This window comes from Amphiura filiformis, chromosome 18, assembly GCF_039555335.1.
Source record: "Amphiura filiformis chromosome 18, Afil_fr2py, whole genome shotgun sequence".
Lineage (NCBI taxonomy): Eukaryota > Metazoa > Echinodermata > Ophiuroidea > Amphilepidida > Amphiuridae > Amphiura > Amphiura filiformis.
The window spans coordinates 45,978,989-46,006,482 of record NC_092645.1 but is presented as its reverse complement, the minus strand read 5'-3'; the positions used below and the strand labels follow the sequence as shown (position 1 = coordinate 46,006,482).

The following is a 27,494-nucleotide window of genomic DNA, read 5'->3' as shown; positions in this document are numbered from 1 at the left end:
GTTTATTGTATCAGTTACCGGAGTAACAAACCTGCTGTTAACGGAATTTCGAGACACTTTTGCAGACAAAAATAATGCTATTCTGTAAGTGATTCTAATATAGTGTTAGCATCTGGGGAAAGGTATTAAATTTCCGTTTTTAGCTAGGTGATGAAAGGTAAAAACAATTGCACAACGTGTAAAATAAACGGGGAAGTTTTGATGGATCTATCGACGTCAGTTTGTGCCTGTCGAATTATGCAGCTTGGCAATCATTTTGCGAATGTAAACAATGCAATGTGAATGTTGTCATTGAAGACAGCAGCATGCAGCATAGGGGCAATTCTGACTTTTAGACCATGAAAATTCATCTTATTGTGTTTAATAATAAGTAGGTATGCCAGGCAAACCTTACTTTTAACACATAAGTTTGTTAATCAACCAAATTAGTCTATTGAACACAATACATACAAATGTACCGTACGGTACATATTTTACATTAGAAATTTAAAAGAACAGGTAGGTCAAGGAAACCTACATAAATATGTTTTCTATACTTCACTTGACCCAAATATATGATTTTTTTGGTGATGAGACAATCGTACATAGAATTTTAGAGGGATTTTGATGGCAGTTCCACATAAAAAAGCTGCTATCATCATGAGACTAACCTACTCTGAGTCTGAGTAAATAGGTATGCTAGGTGAATTCAAATTTGCCATCAAACTGCATCATTTTATATATCAAATTAAAGCCCTTGAGGCTTGAGTAAATAAAGCCAAAACTGAAAACCATTTTTTCATAGCACTTTCCGTAGCAAAGTTACATCTTGTCAAAGATTGACTTTCATCAAAAAGTTTCAGCTAGCAAAATTCCCCAAAACGGCATTTCGGGGGTGTTTCTAGATCTTAGTCTCATTATGATTGCAGCTTTTTTTAATGGAACTGCTATCAAAATCCCTCTAAAATTCCATGTGCGGGTGACTTATCACCATAAAAAAACATATATTTGGGTCAAGTGAAGTATAGAAAACATATTTATGTAGGTTTCTTTCTTCGGGCAGTTGTTTTAAATTTCTATGTAAAAATGCATTGACATTATCGGCGAATTTGGCTGACTAGCAAATGTGTTAACTAAGGTTTGCCTACCCTGAGTAAAGATAGTCACTTGCGCTGAGCATCAAATTGGTCACTTATCGCTCACTGTTCAAAATGTGACATCTACACCAATTACAGTCCCGAAACTGTCTACTTTTTAGCCGACCTCAATTCCGAAACATTTAGTGATAGTTAAAAATGCGATCCCCAACCCTTTGGTTACCTTTGGACGAATTTTTCGAAATCTCCATGAGTCTCTGTGTCTGAAATTCCCGGTACAAACATCGAAAATGTCGCAAAATCTCAGTTCCGGTGATGATACTATATCCGCATCGCTGTTTTCATACATGAATATGCATATCTCTGACCCTGTAAGGTCAAAAAGCGTGGCGTTGATTTCAACCAATCCGATCCACCGGTTAATAAGCAGCTTGATACTGACGTCATATCTGAGGTGACCAGGAGGCAGGAGCTACCATTTTGGTAAACTGAACTCGACTTGTGCGTTCTTTTGGTTCACATAAATCGAACAAAATTTTCAATAACGGGTAATAGTATGATTTCAATTTTTATTAATGAAGTTACTTGTAGTTTTGAGGAATGACAAAGTTGTTTTTGGAAACTTAGATGTTTGTTTCAACTGATGATGTAGGATCGCAAGGTGAGTGAATTCGTGAAGAGATTTGTTTGTTTGAGTGATAGTAGGATACGGGATGTAGGCTAGTCCTCTGTGTTTGACCGGCTCCGACGTCGGAGTTCAGTGCGTCTCGATTCGGACCTGCTTACCAGACAGCAATACTGCGTATTGCTGTATGGAACCAGATATAAGGTTTGCCTGGGTTACCTAGAGTAAAGATAAACACTTGTGCTGAGCATCAAATTGGTCACTTATCGCTCACTGTTCAAAATGTGACATCTACACCAATTACAGTCCCCGAAACTGTCTACTTTTTAGCCGACCTCAATTCCGAAACATTTAGTGATAGTTAAAAATGCGATCCCCAACCCTTTAGGCCCTAAATTACTTGTTATTCAAGGTTGGAAACCATAGAAATACTGCTACTTAAAAAAAAATTGCCAAATTTATTTTACAAAGTTGGATAAAGTTGTAGGCCTACATTTTGATTACTTTTGCTTCTAATGAACAGTCAGGAACACATTGAATTAGTATACATTGCTAGTTGTTCAGTAGAAGTAGGAATGGGCATAAAATGGGCCATCTCTTGTTTTGCTTAGGGCTGAGTTTTTTTGTATTCTATTTGACCTATCTCAGCATGAAATGACAAAATTTTTGGTCTGGGGTCCAAGAAAAAAGTGTGCAGCGCCCTCTTATGTCACTAAACCTTATATTTAAGGAAGGAGTGGATTAGAGTGCAAAATCCTTCAAATTAACCCCCTTTCAGAATTTAGTTCTGATTTTGGTGTATAGATACATGCAAATAAGGTCATAAAGTATTCTGTTGAAAGTTGCATGAAAATTGGACATTGCGTTTTCTTTAAAATGACATTTTAGGTCAAAATTAAGCGCGAGGGCGCTTTTCAAGATTTTGCGCAGGTTGTGTCTCTTGCGCTATTTTGAAGTTGCAGTGATGGAGGCAACCTCAAGTTTGACCTGTTCAAGAAATTTGAGAATTTCATCAGAAGCGGTTTGCCCGCAATGCTCATTAGAACGCTAAATTGGATACCACCATTGAATTGTACACAGAAAAGGTCGTTGACCCCTGTGCATTTGAATAGGAGCAAGTATGGAGCATTCAAACGAGTACTACAGCCAAATTAATTGTGATAAATTGCTCATATTTCTTGAGCATGTCGATCTTGTGATCTTCTTTACAGCTGTATGCTTAAAAACAGTGAGCGGGCGAAAATTTGCAGAAAATCTTGAAAAGCGCCCCCAAGCTTGAATTTTACCCAAAAAGTCCATTTTTAAGAAAACGCGAAGTTCAATTTTCTTGTAATTTTCAGAATTAGATACTCTTAGCTCATATACATATGTTTAGACACCAAACACAAACCAACATGCAAGAAAAGCAGTGATTTTAAGGATTTTGTATGTAAATCCACTCTTCTCACATATATAAGGATGGTAGCACAAGAGGGCGCTGCACACTTTTTTCTTGGACCGCAGGCAAAAATTTTTGTCATTTCATGTTGAGATAGGTTCAGTGGAAGGCAAAAAAACTAAGCCCTAATGAAAATTCCAAAAAAAGGCATTTTGGCTTCCGTAATGCCTACTCCTAGTAGAAGTAATAAGTAATTAAAATGTACAACTTTATCCAACTTTGTAAACATAAATTGGCAATTTTTTTTGAAGTAGCAGTATTTCTATGGTTTCCAACATTAAATAACAAGTAATTTAGGGCATATAACTTGCTTTTTTGGCCAACAATATTTTTTGAAAATTTAATAAAAGAATAAGGGGTGGGTGGTGTCAAAAATTTGATGAATCATCGTTTTTATATTGCGCATTATATATATCCATTTCAGCCATGTAGGCCATGTTATTAGGCCAAAAAAATACTTTGGAGAATGGTCTCTCATGTACAAAAGTATAGGAAACTGAACATTTAAAACCACTTTTTTGGGATGAAGGAAGCATTTTTTCAAAAAAGTCTAAAACAGGTTTTTATGTTAAATATGGCCTTTTGGGGTGCTAATTCTGCTAAAATTGCCTGGGCCTAGGTACCTAATATGCATATTTTATGGTATAATTTTGAGAAAACAAGCCACTGAAGAATATTACATGTAGGCCTATAATAGATAGTCTTCAAGGCTTGTTATCTACATGTAGGCTTGTTTTCTCAAAATAACCTTATTTTTTAATCCATTTGAATGTAATTTTACCCTCAGAAATGGTGTCTCCTGCAGTGTAAAATGTGTACAAACCCTCTGGCTTTGCCCCTGGACCCCACTAGGGGCCCTTAAGCAGGCCCCTGGACCCCCGGCCGTGGGGGCGAGACTTGTCGCTTGCCGGATCGCCTCCCCACGCTCGCAACTTTCAGATTTTTTTTTTCACAACCCATTGGCATCTCTGCAACTGGACTAGAAGACTATCAAGGTGTTGCTATACAAGCTGTTTGTGCAACGCTACAAAATCTTTGTCACCCAATGTAACTCGGTTAATTCACGTTTATAGGTAATTTTGATATGTAACTTTAGAGCTGATGATGCACAGCCGGTGATGCCAGCTCCTAAGCTTTTTAATAACGTACCCGCTACTAGGTACATGTAGCATTGAGCGCATGATGTACGTTCATTTTATTTTTGACGACAATTTACGCTAGCTTATCATACATTTTCAAGCGTGTTCTGTTCAGGTGTAACATGTAAGACATCTTTTTACTCTGGAACAGGCATGAGAGTTTTCAGTTTTAAAATTTCCGCACCTTTATTTAATTTCAGCCTGTTTTTGGTATGGTACTTTAAGTTTTTGCCCAATTTCACATGCATTTTCACAATATTCAGTCCTTTTAGGAAGATGGCGAAATCAGGCGAATTTGTCGAAAAATGTGATCATATGAATGTATTTTTCTGAGAAAATTCCCTCATGTCTCAAATTCTCTGCAACTTTTCACTCATCTGATTGTCTTTTCATGTGACAGTCACAGAAGTGATGCTGATTTTATTAAGGTCATTTGTTGCTTCCATAGGGTTTATGCCCTGCATTTTGTCCGCCTTTGTTTTCCGCCTGTACGATTTCAACTGGAATAGTCTTGTCTACCTACTCCTTGATGTACATTTTTTTGTAACTTCTCTGTTTTGTATCTTTGCAGGTAATTGTGAACGGACTACAAATACAAAGGAAACAGTACATGATGCGTGAACCACCACATGGTCCCATCACCACAATGGTGCTCTCCAATCATCTATAAACAGCAATAATCATATTAGTAATTTATTAGCCTGTCAGGAGGACCCACACATACACACCCCCCATGTGGTTCTTTTTCATTCTAATGGGACTTTGTGCAATAGCGTGGATGACGCTCGGCAACTTCTTCCGCCGACTGAATGTCCCCGTGCAAATCAACTGTCAGCTGGCGTTGTTGATTCTCGGGGTGTTGGCAGTCGTATACTACCTCATGCTCTTGCAGCAGCCATCACATATGATGATGGAGAATTCAGCTATGAACAAGGAAGAGAAGAAAATATTTTATGCCCGTGTAGGGGCCAAGGAGACGGAGCCAGAGGTTATATTTAAACAAGGTGTGAAAGGATACAATACATCAAGGTAAATACATGTAGACATACATTTAAAATAGACTTGGTGATTTATTAAAGCATTATTTACAATATTGTTTCATGCAGGCCAGCCGAAACCGACCTACACTCGTCAGAATATGCTTATAGCATATGCATATTCTGACGAGTGTAGGTCGGCTTCGGCTGGCCTGACCTACACTCAGAATATGCTTATAAGCATGACGAGTGTACATTTTGTAGGTCGGCTTCGGCTGGCCTGCATGAAACAATATTGTAAATAATGCTTTAATAAATCACCAAGTCTATTTTAAATGTATTCCAGTCCCCTTCTTGGTTGAGCACTTTACTGTGGATGATTTACCTTACTTGGATTTATTTACATGTAGACATATCGTCGGCAGAGTGCTACACTATCGTAAGTGCAGTAGAATGTAATAGCTGCCTTTTGTAAAACATTTATTGTTTGCAGCACAATCCCCTCGTCATGCTCATTGTAAAGTGTTGATGTTCTGTTTTACTTGCCTGATGGCCACTAAGCTAACCCCAAGATGTCACCTTTACATGTAGTTGGGTGTTTTTCTAGTGTTATTGGTTAAAAATAAGTACATTTTTTGAAATGTTGCAAATGGCAGCTATAACATTTTATTGCACTTACGATAGTGTAGCACTCTGCCGACGATATATAGTTGGATTTTGCTACGAAAAAGGATATAAATCCAGGCCCAATTACTGGTAATTACACCCTGGCCAATTTTATTCCCAGCTTGCCATGCCCAGTTGCCCACCCCAATGATAAACTACTGTGGATTTAACCAACTAGCATATTTATGTTATGTACGGTAATACCGTTATTATGGAACCTGGAGGCACACTTTACACACAATGTTGACAACTCTATCAATAGGGGATAAAGGAAGGATTAGTGGCTTCGGTTTTATTCCTTTTTCGTAGGGCAACTGGACTATAGTATTACATGCTAAGTTACAAAAAGCATAATGGGCCCCAAATGCGTTTATTTGACATATGGAGGAAAATTTATTTTTATTAAATTTCTTAAATTTGTGGATTTACATGTAGAGACTCTCTGGTCCTAAAACCAAGTACAGCAATCATTCATGGTAGATTAAAAAAATTGAAAAAAAGTTACCAAAAAAAAAAAAATCAAAATTTTGTATCCATCGGTAAATGAGGACCTAAAGACCGGCAAACAAGGACTTTTCAACTGAAGACCTTTAACTTGCACTTATCAGTCCCAGAACAACGCCAAATATGGATTAAAAGACCTTTGACCTTGGATGTACAACAACATGTTATGATCTAATGGGAAACTGTGCACATCAACAAACACCATTTCTATTAAAAAGGCAACGTCTGATATAATTTGAAACCACATAAATTACTAGAGTTGGTTCTTCTCTTGGATTTGGACCAAGCTTTATAATATCGAATGTTGCGGCGTGAAACGAAACAAACAATAAATTTATCCCCCACGCTAAAAGATTCGGCACATGTACCGAGTACATGTACATACATTGGCTGACCTTGTGGATTTCCTGGCCCAGTCATGCTAACCACATAAGGAGATTATACGATTAATATAGTGCAGCTATTGTCATAGCAGGGTATTATTATGTAATACTCCTGATCCATATTTGGCGTTCTCTTGGACTGCTTATAAACAAAGACTTTGTAAAACACCTGATACTGTGCACCAAACCATGGACCCGTTTGAAGTTTTCTAATGCTGGTTTCATACTTTCTACCGCTTGTCGCTGAGCGGTGTGACGCTTTGTCATGCCTCTTGTATTTTTCTGCAGCGTAGCGGCACGACTCTGAAAGCCAATGTTGCTGCTCTGTACCGCTCCAAAATAATATTTTGTTCTCATATGTCAGAGCGGCACCGCTCCCGAGTTTACTTGAATTCAACTTCCAGCGATGCTGCCACTTGATATATCGGCTTGCCGCTGGTTTCTAGCGTTTCTAGCAGTGCAGCTTAATCTTTGTCAGAGCGGCAAGAGGCAGGAAAGTATGAATCCAGCATGAGACCCAGACCTATTAGTTGATCCCTATTTATCATTACCACTTCTCCTGATCAAACCAACTGAGTCCTTGTGTTATAACAATTTGGGAGACCCACAAACACTGTTTGAAACACATGTTATTTTGTCAAATACATTTTGCTTTGACAGAATTCCAGCCCTAGTCTACCACAAAGACACATTCCTAGCCTTCTGTGAAGCCAGACGGGACACAGCACGGGATATTGGCCACATGGACATCATCTTAAGGAGGGGACGGAGGCAGGACTGGCAGGTGGAGTGGGGAGACGTTCAGGTGGTAGCCACACGCCAGGGATACAGGTATTACATTTAATAACCAGTATCATCTCTTACAGAGATGTCCGTTTCCAGAATTTCAGATGTCCGAATTTTTATAAATTCCAAAAATAAAAATTTCAAATTTAAATTTTTTCCTCTGATTTTGTTTCCGGATTTGGAGAGATCCTGGACCTATCTAGAGCTAAGTGCTACAATCATTTTTGATCGATTAAAAAAAAAAATCAGAGAAAAAAATTTTGCATCTAAAAAGAGACCCCCAGCCGTGAGGGGCTGCGCTTCGGTTGCTATATATGCCCTTGCAATTTTCGGTATTTCAGTTTTTGGGCATCTCTGAGCTTATAATGGAAGTGATGCAACTAATTCATTAATTTATTGCCAATAAGTCATACAATCTTGCAATAAAATACATACTTAAATCCTTTAGTTGATAAGAATTCTGTAATCTCATCGGTCAAACACCACTTGGATAAAAAGTCGTATTACCTGCGTACTCCTCATTAATATACAGGCAGATAATATTTCCCGTATTACCTGCGTAGTCCTAACATGCGCGCGTCTGCGTAACATGACTCGCGCGATATCCTAATCTGGAGCGCATACTTCACGCGCGGCATGGCTGCACTGCATGTCAAAAAGCAAGGAAGAAACTGGCCTACATTTCAATAAGATGATCAAACTAAATCTTTTCAGCAAAGTTTACGAACAAGTCGGAAGATTTGATTTGTTCGGATTTTTACAACCCTGGATAACCCAAGAAAGTCTCTATTGAAGCTTATTTCCATTGGGGTCCATTTGAACACCGGGACGGATTGGGAACAGTCAGGGGTTAACACCCTACTCTTTTCGAAACTGGCTGCGAAATACATGTACAGGTATGGCTCTCTGCACACGGGGCCGATGGCTTAACGTCCCCTCCGAAGGACGAGTACTTTCATGATTCATTTACCCAATTCTAAATGGACCATGGGGAGAGCGGAAGTCTGAATTTAATCTACAGAAGTTGCCAATTAATTTCAGACTTTTTTTCCAAGTCAATATTCCAGCAAATGAACCCGGGACCTCATGCACTAAAGGCAAGTACCCTAACCATTGCGCCACGCTCTCCCTACAGAATTCATGTTCACTAAAGGATGAAATCGTTACCCCCTGTTTGTTCTCACAAAATACGGGAAAATATCTACGGTCTTCATGGAATACGGCGAAGGCTGAATGGAATACGGCACCAGACCGTAGATATTTTCCCGTATTTCGTGAACAAACAGGGGGTAACTAATAGTACCTATAAAATACATTTATAAGTAATTGTCAATTTAAAAGTCCAGAAATTGACAACGTACAATCCCAGTCAAAATTGTTTAACCCCATGAGAACTACCTGCCAATTGGCCAAATAGAAGTTTTCATTATCAATTGGCCCAATCAGCAACATTGTTGTCTGATTGGTGATTAAAATGAAGATATCATGTAATTGACTAATCGGACGCAATGTTAGATCGGCAGGTAGTGCTCAGGGGGTTAACATTTTGACTTGGGTACCATATACTTCAATTAGTAATTTACCTTTGCCTGGGTGGGACAAATTGAAAGTACTTAATAATGTGATATTCAATACATTTTCTTTATTGCTTGTGTTTTTCAGGTCCATGAATCCAGTGCCTATTGTAGATAAAACTATGGATATTATTATTTTAGTATTTATACAAATTCCAGCTCATATAGACCAGGTCACTTTAATGAAGAATGGGGTCTATAATCAACTTGTCCTTGTTACACGAGTAAGTACAAGAAATAATGTGCTCCTGATTCTCCAACACGCAGCAATAATTTTTTTTTTGGTTTTTACCCTTACATATGTCCTGGGGTGGTCTGGTTGGAGGTATATATTATCCTGTGTTGACCACCCAGGTGGTGTATATATTTGCCATAGAAGTGACATAGTTAACCGGATAACTACCATAGCAATAGAGGAATACAATTTTGATTATATCGCCCTACACTTAGGGGTGTGATTTTCGGGTAATTTTGTGCCCGGGTACCCGGCGCATTTTTCAAATTTTTTTTTCAAAATTTTTTTTTGGTTTTGTAGTGTCTCTGGACCTACAATCCCCGAAATATGTTTTGAAACATTAAAGCGCCTTTAGGGAAAATTAGTCCCCACTCCCCGTGCAATGTTGAAACGCAAATGTGTTCAGCGTGTCTCCAAAGTGTCGCAACATTGAATGATGGGGGGCTGGGGAAGGGAAAAATGTTAATTGATGGCCCAGCTTTCTTCTAATTCCAAATATTGAACATTTTTATCCACATTAAATATACACTTTGGATTTCATTCAAGATGCCTAAAGCGCTTCACCGACATTTTTGGGGGATTGTCTGAGGCAAACGCTAAAATTAACATCTGATTTTAATCTTTTGGCTATAACTTTAAAACTACTTGATAGAATCACTCCAAATTTTCAATGAATATTAGTTAGCGCATAAGCTATGATGTGGGTATAAAATAAAACAACTAATTGTATCAATTTTGACTATATCGCCCTGCACTACAAGCAGCTTGCACCCATCACCTGTGTATGTCTACAATCATAGATTGAATACAATAGCGCTCTTTTCAAACATACTAATCTTACAGATGTGAGTGATCAGCATGATATAGTTCAATGCATAGGTACCGCGTGAAAATTTTTCCATGACTATTCATTAATAGATAGGCTATGAGGTGGGCACAAAATAAAACAACTCATCTTTTATTTAGGTAGTGGTCAAATAATTCTTTTGTACTCCATCCATTTGCATATCTTCTGGAGCGTGCCTATAGAGGAGATGATTTGAACTAATGACCTTATGTGCAAGCACTCTATAAGTAAAATACTTATGAAACGTATGAAACTTGAACGGGGTGGGGGTGTGTGGGTGTGTGTGTGTGTGGGGGGGTGTGTGTGTGTGGGGGGGGTTATCTTACAATTGCTATAGTGCCCATATTCATGACCTTTAAAGATGTCCGGATCTATGTTTGTCTTTATTACAATTTAAAACAAAAACAATCAATTATCATGCCATAGATAAATTAGGGTTTTAAAACTTATTTTTGTGTTTCATAATGTCAATTGTCATGAATACAGAAGAATAGTTTATCTTACAATTGCTATAGTGCCCATATTCATAACCTTTAAAGATGTCCGGATCTATTTGTGTCTTTATTATAATTTAAAAAAATCAATTATCATGCCATAGATAAATTAGGGCTTTAAAACTTATTTTCGTGTTTCACAATGTCAATTGTCATGAATACAGAAGAATAGTTTACTGGTTTGAATAAGTCACACACAAAAAAAAAAAAAAAAAAAGGTGAAACTGTTGAGGCTCGAACCACTAGCCTTCCGCTTCACCGCCTGAAGTACTGTCCATTACACCACGCTGTCATGTTGAAATAATTACGGATTCCGTGATATATGGGTGCGCATTGCATTCTCGTGATTATGAAAATGGTAAATCTCGACAGACGATTTACATTTGCTAAAATCAGTAAAATGTAAATAATGTTAGAGCTAACAAAACGTAAAATAGTAAAATTAGATGTAGTTTTTAACAAGCTTTCAAACAAAACACTTTACAAATAAAAGTTGACACCAAATCGGCCTAAATTATGAATTTTGTCAACGGTTTACCATTTCTAAATTAAAGAAACACCTTGTATTAATATTCAGTATTAGGCTAGGGTAAACCGTCAAATCACTATGTGATTCAATGGGACGATTTACAATCGCACTTTACCATTTCACGCAAATAAAATATCAATTTTAAAGATATCTCTGCATGAGTAGGCCTACCTCATAAGCGTACTAATGCGATTTTGTTATTGGTTCGTTTTGTTTTGTTTTTTTTTTGCTCGGGGCGTTGGTCTGAAAAAGGTGAAAAAGGTCGCTTTTTGACTATATTGCCCTGCACTGCAGCGTTCACGCGATACCTATGCATTGAACTATATCATGCTGATCACTCACATCTGTAAGATTAGTATGTTTGAAAAGAAGCGTTATTGTATTCAATCTATGATTGTAGACATACACAGGTGGGGGTGCAACCTGCTTGTAGTGCAGGGCGATATAGTCAAAATTGATACAATTAGTTGTTTTATTTTATACCCATATCATAGCTTATGCACTAACTAATATTAATTGAAAATTTGGAGTGATTCTATCAAGTAGTTTTAAAGTTATAGCCAAAAGATTAAAATCAGATGTTAATTTTAGCGTTTGCCTCATACAATCCCCGAAATATGTTTTGAAACATTAAAGCGTCTTTAGGGGAAAATTAGTCCCCCACTCCCCCGTGCAATGTAGAAACGTGCAAATGTGTTCAGCGTGTCTCCAAAGTGTCGCAACATTGAATGATGGGGGCTGGGGAAGGGAAAAATGTTAATTGATGGCCCAGCTTTCTTCTAATTCCAAATATTGAACATTTTTATCCACATTAAATATACACTTTGGATTTCATTCAAGATGCCTAAAGCGTTTCAACGACATTTTTCGGGGATTGTCTGAGGCAAACGCTAAAATTAACATCTGATTTTAATCTTTTGGCTATAACTTTAAAACTACTTGATAGAATCACTCCAAATTTTCAATGAATATTAGTTAGCGCATAAGCTATGATGTGGGTATAAAATAAAACAACTAATTGTATCAATTTTGACTATATCGCCCTGCACTACAAGCAGCTTGCACCCATCACCTGTGTATGTCTACAATCATAGATTGAATACAATAGCGCTCTTTTCAAACATACTAATCTTACAGATGTGAGTGATCAGCATGATATAGTTCAATGCATAGGTACCGCGTGAAAAATTTTCCATGACTATTCATTAATAGATAGGCTATGAGGTGGGCACAAAATAAAACAACTCATCTTTTATTTAGGTAGTGGTCAATAATTCTTTTGTACTCCATCCATTTGCATATCTTCTGGAGCGTGCCTATATAGGAGATGATTTGAACTAATGACCTTATGTGCAAGCACTCTATAAGTAAATACTTATGAAACGTATGAAACTTGAACGGGTGGGGGGGGGTGTGTGTGTGTGTGTGGGGGGGGTTATCTTACAATTGCTATAGTGCCCATATTCATGACCTTTAAAGATGTCCGGATCTATGTTTGTCTTTATTACAATTTAAAACAAAAACAATCAATTATCATGCCATAGATAAATTAGGGTTTTAAAACTTATTTTCGTGTTTCATAATGTCAATTGTCATGAATACAGAAGAATAGTTTATCTTACAATTGCTATAGTGCCCATATTCATAACCTTTAAAGATGTCCGGATCTATTTGTGTCTTTATTACAATTTTAAAAAATCAATTATCATGCCATAGATAAATTAGGGCTTTAAAACTTATTTTCGTGTTTCACAATGTCAATTGTCATGAATACAGAAGAATAGTTTACTGGTTTGAATAAGTCACACACAAAAAAAAAAAAAAAAAAAAGGTGAAACTGTTGAGGCTCGAACCACTAGCCTTCCGCTTCACCGTCCTGAAGTACTGTCCATTACACCACGCTGTCATGTTGAAATAATTACGGATTCCGTATATATGGGTGCGCATTGCATTCTCGTGATTATGAAAATGGTAAATCTCGACAGACGATTTACATTTGCTAAAATCAGTAAAATGTAAATAATGTTAGAGCTAACAAAACGTAAAATAGTAAAATTAGATGTAGTTTTTAACAAGCTTTCAAACAAAACACTTTACAAATAAAAGTTGACACCAAATCGGCCTAAATTATGAATTTTGTCAACGGTTTACCATTTCTAAATTAAAGAAACACCTTGTATTAATATTCAGTATTAGGCTAGGGTAAACCGTCAAATCACTATGTGATTCAATGGGACGATTTACAATCGCACTTTACCATTTCACGCAAATAAAATATCAATTTTAAAGATATCTCTGCATGAGTAGGCCTACTTCATAAGCGTGCATTTAATGCGATTTTGTTATTGGTTCGCTTTTGTTTTTTGCTCGGGGCGTTGGTCTGAAAAAAGGTGAAAAAGGTCGTTTTTGACTATATTGCCCTGCACTGCAGCGCTCACGCGATACCTATGCATTGAACTATATCATGCTGATCACTCACATCTGTAAGATTAGTATGTTTGAAAAGAGCGTTATTGTATTCAATCTATGATTGTAGACATACACAGGTGGGGGTGCAACCTGCTTGTAGTGCAGGGCGATATAGTCAAAATTGATACAATTAGTTGTTTTATTTTATACCCATATCATAGCTTATGCACTAACTAATATTAATTGAAAATTTGGAGTGATTCTATCAAGTAGTTTTAAAGTTATAGCCAAAAGATTAAAATCAGATGTTAATTTTAGCGTTTGCCTCATACAATCCCCGAAATATGTCTTCAAACATTAAAGCGTCTTTGGGGGAAAATTGGTCCCCCCCCCCCCACCCCCCCGTGCAATGTTGAAACGTGCAAATGTGTTCAGCGTGTCTCCAAAGTGTCGCAACATTGAATGATGGGGGCTGGGGAAGGGAAAAATGTTAATTGATGGCCCAGCTTTCTTCTAATTCCAAATATTGAACATTTTTATCCACATTAAATATACACTTTGGATTTCATTCAAGATGCCTAAAGCGTTTCAACGACATTTTTCGGGGATTGTAGACCTAAATGCTAGGATCATTCATGGTTGACCTAAAAAAAAATTTGAATTTTGCACATTGTTTTGTGTTTTTAATATGAAAATTGATACATAGTTTTCATGTCATACTCTATTAATGATATCAAAATGCATTCAAATTCAATGCATTTTGATATCATATCATGGCTAAAATGTGCCCAAATAAGGCCTATTTTAGATTTTTTACGTTTTTGTCGTAAACCAGAGGGGGAGGCGGGGAGGCTCGAGCTACCATTCCATCCCCCCCACCCCCGCACACACACTTGCCACAGAATAGGAGCTAAGTGCAACTTTCAAAATCCGACTTGAAGCCACTCAAGCGCCCATAACTCAGACCAAATGATATCGTAGAGCAACAAAAGAGGTATCAAAATGCGCAGGAGAAAGCTGTGCTTTATATACATTAAATAAGTTTTTGCTATATATTTCAGTTCCCGATATATCTGACCATCTTTAATCGTTCGATACTTTCTGGGTTGAGTTGAGTTCTTGGCAAGATCCTTTCTTGTCAATCACACATACATCCTGCTTTAATATCGTGTGAAACACACCAAGTGATCTGAACCTGTTCTGTTTATTCTTGCAGAGTTTTGATAACGGTGAAACATGGACGATGCCACAGGATATTACAGAAAGTACTATAGCACGGATAAAGCCAAAACCAGCAATATATGCACCAGGTAAATGTGTCTAATTGTCAGAGGGGAGGGGGGCATGTTGCTTCCCACCCCCACCCCAAAAAAACCAAAATTTACTAAAAATTTCCACTTTTTGCGGTAATTTTGTGCAATATTTGTTGATTTGCCCCCCTGAAATTCACTTTGCCCCCCCTAATGCCCCCCCAAAATATTCCTGGCGCCACCACTGCTAATTGTGATTTTATATGAGGCAACTTGAGTTGCTCACGAATGAACATCTGGTTTTCAAGATTGTGACAATCAACAGTTGAATTTAGACGAGTCAATTACCAAGCAATGATTACCAGTTCAGCACAATGTGGGTAAAGGGACAGTCCCAAAAAGTTACATTTTTCAAAGTCTCAGAACCATCATCCTGTTAGTGCCTGAGTTCTGTGCTAAATACATACAATAGATCTTTGAGAGCACTACAAAGGGATAAATTAGCTGGCATATTTGTGTTATGAGAAAATGAATCTAAACAAAATACATCAGCTGGGTCAATGGTTATCTGCAGGCCTATGCATGCTGTTTATAATTATCACAATTTCATCATCTGCAAATGGAGCTGTATCAATATTAAATACTTTTTTGAAGGCTTGACCCTATACGCCAGATACAAAACTTTGTCTCATTGTAATTATATTAATGCAATTATTGTGCTTGACAATGTTATTTTCTAGATATATGTACCAATTTTGCCCAATTTTTGTGCAAAGTTGGAACTATTATTGTGAGTAACTTTTGGTTGAAGCTGCTTCACAAACTGATTAGTGGTGTGAACTCTTAAATGTTTATTGAATCATCACTTCCTGTACAGGTCCAGGTCATGGAATACAGATGTCAAATGGAAGACTAGTCGTGCCTGGAAACTATTTTGTCAAAGACGAGATCGGAAAACTTTTACGTAAGTCGCTAATTCCCTGTAAGAATTTGGCTAATCATTTAAAATAAACCCATAGAATTATATTAGACCATGGTAAACCGTCAAATCACTGTGTGATTCAAGGGATGATTTACCATCTCACTTTAAAACCTGAGAACCTGCACTCAACCGCCATCTTGACACACGCTTGGAGCAAAAGTATTCGGTTTCGCTTGGATTGCGCTTAAGGCAATTATTGTCATGTGAGCTCAACATATCATACTAGACTCATTTGAGAGACACACTTGATGCAACATGTGTGCGATACCTAAAGTGAGAAACATAATTTTTGTCGTTAGTTTCTGTGCACCGTCGGTAACGAGTCTGGGTTCTCTGGTTTTAATTCTGTGAGTAAACCATCATTCTTATTCTAGTTAGAATTTTTGTTTTAAGTCAAAGGAGATTTTAGCCATTTTAATATGCTCATTCTTTCATGCAAGTGCAGATTATGAAGTTCGCCATAATGATGGGGACATTTTAGGCTAGAATTTTGTCACAGTGCGAGGATTAATCTTGACTAAGGATTTGGTTGGAATCATTTTGATTCTTGATTCTTTCAAAGTATCTATTGTTTACCAGTTGAAAATTTACATTTAGAATTAACTTGATGAAAATCTGTTCACAAATCTTTTTGAGAAGCGGTATGTAGTGAAATTAAAGTACCGTATTGTTTGTAATAAACACCCTGTGGCCGTACGTCGCATTTATCCAAAAGGGGAGGGGCATGTGTTAGAAGTGAATTTTCAGTGAAAAATGGCGGCGCCCACGGTACTACATGGAACTTTTTATTGTGGTAACAAAATTACATCCCGAAAGTGCATCATCAAACAAGAATCTGATGAAATTTGTGAAATTCTACCCTAATTAGGCAATGAACTGGATGGAAGTTTGAGTCATAATAAGTTTTGTCCATGCAATTTAGCGATCGTCACTGACATGGCTGATGCAACTTTTTAAGCTTACTCACACAATATGACATGGAAATTTGTGCAGTTTTGTCCATTTTTCATTGAAAAATTGGGAGGGGGAGCCCTTTTGTTATAGGGGGTGTTTGACACAAACAATATGCATGGTAATACCCTTAAAAAGTATGTCAACAAGTCTCTATGGGTCAGCAACATACAAATAAAAAAGTAATTATGGGTAAAGGTATGCATGCATTGGAATAAATTCTGTTCAAACAAACAAATTTAACAGATAATTTGGACAACATGGAAGACAATACCAACTATGCGAATGTGATGTTTAGCGACGATTACGGTGAATCGTGGCGTTTGGGAGGGCGCATACCGTTTGGTGTTGACCCAATATGGAGGCCTATACATGCTAGCGAATCCATGGTATGTGATGTCTAATTGCATGCAATTTAGTCATTTTTAGTGTTTTATATCATCTTGGGGTAGTTGTTTACAGCAATGGTATAGTCATAGTTTTTCAGCAAGGTTCTTCAGCAGTCTGCGATTTGGCGCTGTTTATAGCATAAACACGGAAGTGGGGTTCTGATTGGCTAATTGAATTACGCCATCATCGCATCGGCACCTCACATGACAACAATCTGGGTAGCAACATGTGACCTAGTTCTTTTTATGCGATAATCAGGAAGAGCAGTTAGAAACCGCTGAGGGATCTTGCTGAATAGTATAGTATTTCTGACTTCACTGACTATACATGTACTATGCCTTCATTTCATGTTACTCAAGATACTTTCATTCTTTTCATAATAACATGTATAAGGGCCACACATCTTATCAAAGTAGCACAAGCAACTGTGTAGTATGGCTCTTATTGAAATAGCAATACACAATAGCTCATTCTGTCCTGTCTTTGTTCTGTGTGCAGAATTTCAAATTCCCTTATTGAAATATAGAGGTTTGTATATTATAATTTATATGATGCATATCTTTGGCGAGGTCAGAAATAAGTAGTTTACCATATTGCTGTTTACAACCTCACACACATTGCACTTTTTATGTGTCTATATTTCTTTCTTTGTCTCATTATGTATTCACCACACAGAGTATCTGGATAATATTCATAATAACACCAATTACGCTAACGTTATCATCAGCGACGATGTCGGGGGCGAACAGTGGCGTGTAGGCGGTTCCATACCGCTTAGTACTGATCTCACAGGTCGGCCTGTACACAGTAATGAAGCTATGGTAGGAATTAGTGTGTGTGTTTTTAATTTGCTGGAATAATGGGCTATTCCAGTTAAAATCCATACACCCCTATGGAAGACATTACCTCAATCTTCTTCACAGGGAGTGTGAATTTCAAATGGAATCGTGGAACCACTCGGGTAGTTCCATTTGAAATTCATACACCCAGTGTGGAAGATTATATGTCATTTCTGCATTAGGGGGTGTGTGGATTTCAACTAGAATATCCCAATTTGGTTTTTCAGGACAGTGTAATTTGTAGAAAATAAAACAGCAGGTCAGTTTGTTTTTGTTCATGGCTATGGTGGAAATAGTCTTATCAACATTGACATTGCATGGACTTGTTGTTGCCAAGTTGCACCCATTATGAGATGGTCCTATTAGGCCAAATAAAAGATATTGTTTGCTTGCCCTCCAGTGAGATTTTAGGACTCACTAGTCACTACTGTTTAGGGTTGTAGGCAATGAACATTGATGATGTGGAAAGATAAATCAATACTTCACTAAAGACCTTCAGTACGCATGACACCACAGAAATGGGTTCAATTAAGATGAATACTTAGTCATAAGAAGCAAGTTTAGTGGAAACATGGAAGCAGGAATGTATAAATGTTATATGAGTTAACAGTAATGATTTTCTTCTTAAGAATATGTTGGTGGCCAAATTTAGTTTTGAAATGAAGTTTACACACAGAAATGAAAAGACCATTAAAATTATAAACTAAAATCTAAAAAAATTTTTTTGAAAAGGACTGGCCCTGATTTTGGCCAATTTTGGGTTGGTCGGTGGAGAGCAAGCAAACAATTTTTTTTGCCTTATGGTGAAAGCCTGAAGGTGAAGGGGTGCATCACTTACAATTTACTTCCTTTTGTTATGGTTAAGGTTAACTTTTATACAGGGTGTCCCAAAAAAATCATGAAATTAGCTATTTCACTACTTCTATGGCGAATTGGTATGTATATTAAAAAGCAATATGCTAGGAGTTGAAATGTGTTTTTTGAGTTGTATTGTGTACATAACGTATTGTCTGTAATAAACGCCCCAGGGCGTTGCATTTTTTCAAAAGGGGCCTTTATTAGAAGTGAATTTCTGATTTTTCAAAATCTGATTCAAATTCCCGATGGTTCTCCTGCAGTAAGCAGGGGTTTACAACTAGTACTACTAATGATGACGGCACTCACAGGATTGCGTGGAAAATGAAATTTTGCCAGTAAGTACAACAGAATTACATCTGCATCATCAAGCAAGAATCTGATGAAATTAATGAAATTCTACCATAATTAGGCAATGAAATGGATGGAAGTTTGAGTCATAATAGGTTTTATCCATGCAATTTTGTGACTGTCACTGACATGACTGATGTAAGTTTTAAGCTTACTCACACAATATGGCATGGAAATGTTTGTCAATTTTTCATTGAAAAAATGGAGTGGGGCGTTTATTAGAGAGGGAGTGTTTATTACAGACAATACGGTACACTTGAATCAAGTAGCCAAGATAATTCCAGCAATTTCTTTCTTCACCTTGTTTTGCATAGCTGTATATAGTTGACACACTGCCTATGCTTATGATCAATCAACTATGTTTGTTCTTTAATCTTGTGTTTTGCATGCTCTTAATATTACATTCAAATTAGAACACAAAACTGTGTTTGATTTATTGTCATTATGTTTGCAGTATAATGGTTCTGTGCATTTTGCCACCGGTTCATGTAAAATGCATTCTGCAACCTAGTGGACTGTACAGTTAATTTAGGAGAATGTAGAATGCATCATGCATACATACATACATTTTACATGCACCAACTGCAAGGTGATAGTACAGGGGCCTTACTGACCATAACCAATGGGCCTATGGGCTGGGAGTGACACTAGTCAAGGAGGGTAATTACCAGTAATTGGGGTAGATTAGTGGCTTTGGTTTTATTCCTTTTCAGTAGAGCAACTGGACTATAATTTCTTTTTTCTGTTTTTCTCTCCCCCTTTTTGATATGTATGTGACAGTGTACACGATTATATTGTAACCCAAATTGTAGGACTTTGGCATTAAATTAGGGATTGGCTTTGAATGAGATCCAGGGTAACTTTTAGAGGTTTTCCCAAAATGAATGGTGGTATTATAAACAGAGGCTATTTGGATCTGCTGGGTATTTTGGGATGAGGAACTGCTGTTTGTCCACTAACAATTAGTCCTGTCTGGCCCCCTAATATTTTGTAAATCGGGAATTATGACGGATTTTAATCTGAAATCTGAGGGAGAGCGTGGCCTTATGGTTAGAGTACTTGCCTTTAGTGCATGAGGTCCGGAGTTCAATTCCTGGCGGTAGAGATTTGCTGGGAAATTTATTTCGGGTAAAAAATGTTTGAAATTAATTGGTAACCTCTGTAGATTAAATTCAGACTTCTGATTTCCTCATGGTTTCCGAACAAATCAAATCAAAGCAAATTTCTTTTTCCACTCATCTATCCGATTTATTTTTTACACACTGTTTTTGCAATGTCCGTGCTTCCGTCCTTCCGTCCGGAGGCTATATCTCGGGCATGGATGGGCGGATTAACTTCAGATTTTCAGGATAGGTGGGTCATGGTCAAAAACTCTGGCTACTTTTTTTTGGGTGAGGTTCAAGGTCACCTACTGAGGTAAAAGGTCATTTGAGGTCAAGGGGCCCATTTTCCCTATTTACCTCTTTTCTCAGAGACTAGGGGTCGCACGTTCCTCAAACTTGGTGGGTGGGTGCATCTTGACCCCAGACAGAACAAGTTTGTATTGGTTAGTGGGTCAAGGTCTCCTGAGGTCATGCAGGGGTCATTTGAGGTCAAATTAGCAAAAATAGACATATGGCCATGAAACGTGGTAGGTACAGTCAACATTTAGAGCCAAATTTTTGGAAGGGCATTTTGGGGTCATCTGGGGTCACCCAGGGTCATCTGAGGTCAAATTACTAAAAATGGATTTGTACACATGGGCATGAAACGTGGTAGGTACAGTCAACATTTAGAGCCTAATTTTTTGAAGGAGTCATTTTGGGGTCATCCAGGGTCACCCAGGGGTCATCTGAGGTCAAATTAGTAAAATTGTCATATGGCCATGAAATTTGATGGGTACAGTCAATATTCAGAGCCAAATTTTTGAAAGGTCATTTCAGGGTCATCTGAGGTCATCCAGGGTCATCTGAGGTCAAATTAGTAAAACTGTCATATGGGCATGAAACTTGGTGGGTACAGTCAACATTTAGAGCCAAATTTTGGAAGGTCATTTTGGGGTCACCAGGGTCATCTGAGGTCAAATTAGTAAAAACTATCCTATGGGCATGAAACTTGGTGGGTACAGTCAACATTTAGAGCCAAATTTTTGGAAGGTCATTTTGGGGTCACCAGGGTCATCTGAGGTCAAATTAGTAAAACTACTATATGGGCATGAAACTTGGTGGGCACAGTCAACATTTAGAGCCAAATTTTTGGGCGGTCATTTTGGGGTCATCCAGGAGTCATTGGAAGGTTGTTTTGGGGTCATCCAGGTGTTGTCTAAGGTCAAATTCAGTCTCCTCTTTTAGGCCACATCACACCCTTTGGTGGAGGCATCATGGCGACATCCGAGAACCGCGGTCCATCTAGTCTAACATCCTATTTTAATTTCAGGTTGTAGAGATTGATCATGGCCAGCTAGTTTTGAATGCACGTACCTTACATGCAGACCTCTTACGCGTGCAGTCTCGTAGCATTGATGATGGAGAGACGTTCTCAACGGGGGAGCTTGTAAAGGGATTAGTGGAACCTGGTTATAAGATCAAGGGTGATGAGACAATACCATCGAGGGCAGCGGGATGCCAGGTATGTTGAATACCTTTTTGAATACTAGGTGAAAATAAACACAAAACTCTGGTAAGTTGTGAATACTCTCAATCATCTGGGAATCATAAACGAGAGACCTGCTGAAGGTCAGTGGTTCTGGCCGCAATGTTGGTTGCTCCAAGGTATGTTTATCTGGTTGACTAGAGTTAATCTTATCTTTTGTTAAAAAACTCTGTTGTCCTACGAACACACCCCCACACAACACATTTGGCTGATTCCAATTAGTTTTAAGTTGGGACATGTGTAAACATTACAAATATGCCAGTATTCCAAAAGCTGCGAAGAAGATTAACCAATTTCATTTTAAAAGATCGGACATATAATGCTTCAGGGGGGTACTACTCCCCTGGCCAATTTGTGCCTATTTTTGCATTTTTCTCAAAAATGATAGTGCATTGGTGACAAGTAAGATGTATATTATAGGGGCAGGGACTACAACTACTACACTGAAAATTCAGCAACTCAAGGCAAGTAGTTATTGATTTATTGATCAAATATTGGTTTTCCCTCATTTTTGACTGTAACTCCACAACTGGTGTGTGTGTGCTGAAATAAAATTTCCAGTGTAGTAGTTGTATTCATTGCTCCTATAATATACATATCTTACTTGTCACCAATGCGCTCTAATTTTTGAGAAAAATGCAAAAATATGCACAAAATTGGGCAGGGGTGTAGTACCCCCTTAACCCCATGAGAACTACCTGTCGATTGGCCAAAAGGAAGTTTTCATTATCAATTGGCCCAATCAGCAACATTGTTAGAATAATTTCACCACACAAAAAAATGGGGGTGAATTATTTGCAAAGCTCCATTCTGATTGGTGATTTAAGTGAAGATATCATGTAATTGACCAATCAGAGGTAATGTTAGATCGGCAGGTAGTGCTCAGGGGGTTAAAGGATTTAGGCAGCTCTGAATATTTTTTTACAATGTATTTATAGTAAAACACAGCTGCCAACTGATCTACACAATCAGACGCAGAGAACCATCACGCTGTTGGTAGCTGTGAATGCATGTGATCATTCAAATTAAATTTCTACTATTGTAGACTTTCCTGTTTATATTTATTTCTTGTATTTTCCACAGGCAAGTCTGATAGGCTTCCCGGCACCAGCCGATAACAAAGCCAATACATGGGTACTCTTCTCCAATCCCGCCTCGCCAAAATTCAGAGAACGCTTATCAATTCGAATCAGTCAGGATGGCTGCCAAACATGGAGTCCGCCGTGGAAAATCCACCCCACAGCGAGCGGCTACTCGGACCTCACCTATTTTGAATCTCGAGATCCGGTCACAGGACTGAACTCACAGAACTTTGGAATAATATTTGAGGGTGGTAAAGAGTTACCACACGAGGCGATTATGTTTAAGATGTTCAATCTGGAAGCATTGGAACGTGGGCTGGATATACTGAAGATGCATCAAAAGAAGCCTTTTGATGATCATATCGAGGGAGAGAAAGAGGAGTTGATTCACAAGAAGCAGAGAGGAGAGCAGGCGTGGTTAAATATGGTATGATGAAGGGTTCAGAGTATAATGGGCTATTCCTGTTGAAATCCTTACACCCCCTATGGAAGAGACGTGATATTATTAATCTCCCATACAGGGGGGTGTAGATTTCATATGGGAGTCATCCATTCAGGTAACCCCATTTGAAATCAATACTCCATGTGTGGAAGAATAAGGTCATGTCTTCCGCAGGGGGTGTATGGATTTTAACGGAATAGCCTATAATAGTGTAGGGGCATAGCCAGAAACCTTCGCCCCGGCCCTGCAGGTGGTCATGCTCATTGGACATTTTGGGAAATATGAGGTGTTTTCAGATGAAGAAACATGACTCACAAAACACAAGAAAGGAGACGACTTGAAACCACATGATCGTGAAATTGAAAAAAATTGAATGTTATCATCGCAGTTTCGTTATTCTTCATTTTACGAAAACATCCCAGTTTCATATTATTCCGTTTGGCTTGTCTGGTGTACACCCAATCTGCTTCCATGAGCCTCATGAAGTTCATCGGTGTAATTCTGACATGATCTGGTCCATGGGGTCCAAAGGTGGCAAATTCAAAATTGAGATAAAGGGAAAAATAAGGAGTAAAAAAGCAATAAAATACATAAGAAAATAGACCTTGCAAAACTTAAGTATGCTTGACCTTTGATGTTTTTAGTATATGATAGCCTAATGTTTTAGTGAAAATAAGGGTATTCTTGAAAGGCAAAAATTCTTGTTTCCCCCTGAATACTTCGCAAAATGCGCTGAGATGCAAATGTGGGTGTTTTCAAAGTTCACCAACGAGCATGACTACCCGAGGATACACAGAGTGTAGGGGCTTGGATTGGGCTGAGGGTTGTAATGTGCCAAATGTTGATGTAAAACCTGGCGGGACTCTCGTCTCTAGGCATGCCAATGTAATTACGGGTATTATACCTTGCAGATAGAGTTGATATGAGGTGCTATAGTGATAGCATATATTCAGAGCTTAGTTGATGGACAAAAAACCCTGTTCTGCGGGCGGATCAATTAGGGTCGGTGGGTCGGGCATTGTTTTTTTTTCTGGTGGCTAAAATTACGCTAAAATTTAACCTATCAATCTGAAAATTTGTGCAAACATTAAAAAAAAATTTCAGCCAAAATTAATAAATTTTGGGCAAAACATAGCTGATTTAACATGATTTTAGCAAGATTAAAACAAAAAAAAAAGATTCTCCAAAAGGCAAATTCTGGGTCGGTCGAGCCTATAGAACTAGGGTTTTTTTCCGTCGCCTTATTGACATGATTGTGGGCACTTGATATTCAGCATTATTCAAATAGTATAATATTGTAGCAAGTGATGCTTTGATTTGTGTTAAGCAATGGGCTATTCCAGTTGAAATCCATAATCCCCTATGGAAGACATGCCTTGATTTCCCACACAGGGGTGTAGATTTCAAATGGAGTAACCCTTTTTGAAATATATACAGCCCTCGAATTAACCCACGGCACCCATGGCATTCTGCCGTGGGTGCCCATCCCTACTGCCGTAATGCCCTCAAAATATGTCCTTTACCCAAGGCAGTCACTTGCCGTACCCTCTAATGAAGTTGCCGTCGGTTTCTTCACGTTTGAGAAATTGCCTTGGTGCCCTTCTCAAACTTTTCAACAGCTAGTTGCCATGATGCCCTCATGGAATATTACAAACTGCCGTGCTGCCTTGCCTTTTCAGTGAAAATCCAAGGCAATTATCAACTTGCCCTAAAAAAGTTGCTGTGCCCCTTCAGATCCTTAATTCGAGGGCTGAAAATGTACTCGTGTGTGGAAGAATAAGGTCATGTCTTCCATATAGGGATGCATGTATTTCAACAATGATGTCATTTTAATGCAATCTAGCTTATTTGACCGATGCAACCACTGTCAATTTTAATTTTTTTCTGCGCTTTTAATTGCACTCATAGGAGAAACCGCTTTTGAAATTCATACTCCGTGTGTGGAAGAATAAGTTCATGTCTTCCGTAGGGGGTGTATGAATTTCAACAATCATGATGCCATTTTAATGCAATTTAGCTTATTTTGTTTTTAATTTAAGAGACACGTAAACAGTATTTCAGGGATATGCTAAAAAGTGAAAACACTATGAGAGTGAGACGGATGCAACCATAGTCAATTTTAATTGTTTTTTTTCTGTGCTTTTAATTTCACTCATTGGAGAAACCCGTTTTGAAATTCATACTCCCTGTGTCAGGGTCTTAGGTAGAAATTGAGGGTTGCCCGTCATTTGAATAAAATTGCCTGTCCTAATTTGACCTTTAAAACATTTACCAGACATCTATAGCCTATTGGGGGTTCAAAGAGTTCAAATATGTGCTGATAGTGATATGGCCTTGTTCTACAAATTGGGTCTACTAAAAAGGTCAATTAGCTTCTCAAAACATACAATTTATAATATAGCATCTGTCAAAGGCATTAATTTTGCCTGTCCCAGGAGCAAACTGGCCGTCTAAATTGACGGCCAGACGGGTGGCTAGCTTAGACCCTGCCCTGTGTGGAAGAATAGGGTCATGTCTTCCATAGGGGTTGTATGGGTTTCAACAATCATCATGCCATTTTAATGCAAGCTTATTTTGTTTTATTTATCTATAATAATTTAAGAGACGTATGCAAACAGTATTTCATTAGTTTTGCTAAAAAGTGAAAACACTAGAGGTAGACAGATGAAACCACTGTCAATTTTAATTATTTTTCCTATATGCTTTTAATTTCACTCATTGGCATCATAATTGGCGTAAAAAATTGTTTGATTGGCTTGACCTGGCCGACCCTAAACAAAGCTGACCTATAACTATTTATTACATTTCCAAGCCTTTTTTTTTGGACTGGGGAGGAGAACATTCTGAATAGTGACTTATCGTTTTGGGCATATCCTTTATAGAACACAACCCAAAAAAGAAAAGCTTACCGACCAACACTAATATTTTGTGCCATGTTACGCCAATCAAACAATATTTGTATACATAATGGGATCAGTTTTATTCATTATAATATTAACAGTAGTTGTGGTATCTTTTCAACAGTATAAAACAAAAGCTGGCTTAACTGTAAAAAAATGCATGAGTGCATGTTTTTGTTTGACAAATCCAGAAATTTTAGTCACAACTTGAGCTTTCGCCATCCAGGGTTCGAATTCGTTTAAAAAATTTGTGTAGCGGTTTTTGGCTAATTCATCATAATCAGGATACTTCCATATACTAATAAGTGCTATACAAATGCAGAATTGGGTAGCAGTTACTTCAAAATGTGGAGCAAACTGCTATGCGATACAGCCGAATTCGAACCCTGTCGCCATCTGGGCTAATCGCTTGATCACAAGTGATTGATGTGATCTGGTCCACTGCGTTTCCCGTGGTGGTTGGATGCACTCTCATCACTAGCCTTCTGCTGTTTTATTCAAGTTGGAACACCTGTGTGACTCCTCTGGATCAATGTTGTTGTCACAACGTTTTTTAGATGCACCGTTATTGCGGTTGATCTCGGTTGTGTTTAAGCCAGGGATTTTTGGACGGGCTGGTGGGTACCCGCCCGAGATTACATTACCCGGGCAGGAAATACCCTGCCCGGGTGCCCGAAATTAATTTTTTTTTTTTTTAAAGTAATTTTTGTTTTGTTTTGTAGTGTCCAGGATCTAGACCTAAATGCTAGGATCATTCATGGTTGAAATAAAAAAAAAATTGCTTGATTGTTTGTGTTTTTAATATGAAAATTGATAATTTGTATTCAAGTCATACATGTACTCTAATGATATCGAAATGCATTCAAATTCAATGCATTTTGATTACAAGAATACAAATTATCAATTTTCATATTAAAAACACAAAACATCATGCAAATTTTTTTGGTCAACCATGAATGATCCTAGCATTTAGGTCCAGGGACACTACAAAACTGAAAAAATAAATAATTAAAAAAACATTTTTTTGGCATTAACCGCCCGAAAATCACACCCCTAGTTGTGTTCCAATAACTGTTGGTGGCCCCTGGTGATGTGTGTAGGCGTAGTATGTATAGAACACTTAAATGGTAGTCAAATTT

At 37.9% G+C, this 27,494-nt stretch overlaps 1 protein-coding gene across 3 annotated transcripts; it reads left to right on the top strand.

Annotated features, from left to right (window-relative positions):
• LOC140138719 (sialidase-2-like) lies at nucleotides 1-26,981 on the top strand. Of its 3 annotated transcripts, none has more exons than XM_072160471.1 (9): nucleotides 1-84; nucleotides 4,850-5,307; nucleotides 7,469-7,639; nucleotides 9,257-9,392; nucleotides 14,899-14,992; nucleotides 15,810-15,896; nucleotides 17,931-18,076; nucleotides 21,716-21,907; nucleotides 23,015-26,981. In XM_072160471.1, the coding sequence occupies exons 2-9, from the start codon at nucleotides 5,012-5,014 to the stop codon at nucleotides 23,444-23,446; spliced, it is 1,554 nt and encodes a 517-aa protein (XP_072016572.1). In that variant the 5' UTR covers nucleotides 1-84; nucleotides 4,850-5,011; the 3' UTR covers nucleotides 23,447-26,981. The 3 variants fall into 3 exon arrangements, with proteins under 3 accessions (XP_072016572.1, XP_072016571.1, XP_072016573.1); XM_072160470.1 differs by having other exon boundaries at nucleotides 24-157; XM_072160472.1 differs by lacking the exon at nucleotides 17,931-18,076 and adding an exon at nucleotides 17,112-17,254 and having other exon boundaries at nucleotides 24-157.
• The last annotated feature ends 513 nt before the right edge of the window (nucleotides 26,982-27,494 follow it).

Excerpts from the sequence above, each read along its gene's own strand:
- LOC140138719 (XM_072160471.1), top strand. The coding sequence starts at position 5,012 with ATGTGGTTCTTTTTCATTCTAATGGGACTTTGTGCAATAGCGTGGATG. Across the intron at positions 9,393-14,898 it reads AACTTGTCCTTGTTACACGA|AGTTTTGATAACGGTGAAAC; the intron begins GTAAGTACAAGA and ends TTATTCTTGCAG. Across the intron at positions 21,908-23,014 it reads CGAGGGCAGCGGGATGCCAG|GCAAGTCTGATAGGCTTCCC; the intron begins GTATGTTGAATA and ends TATTTTCCACAG.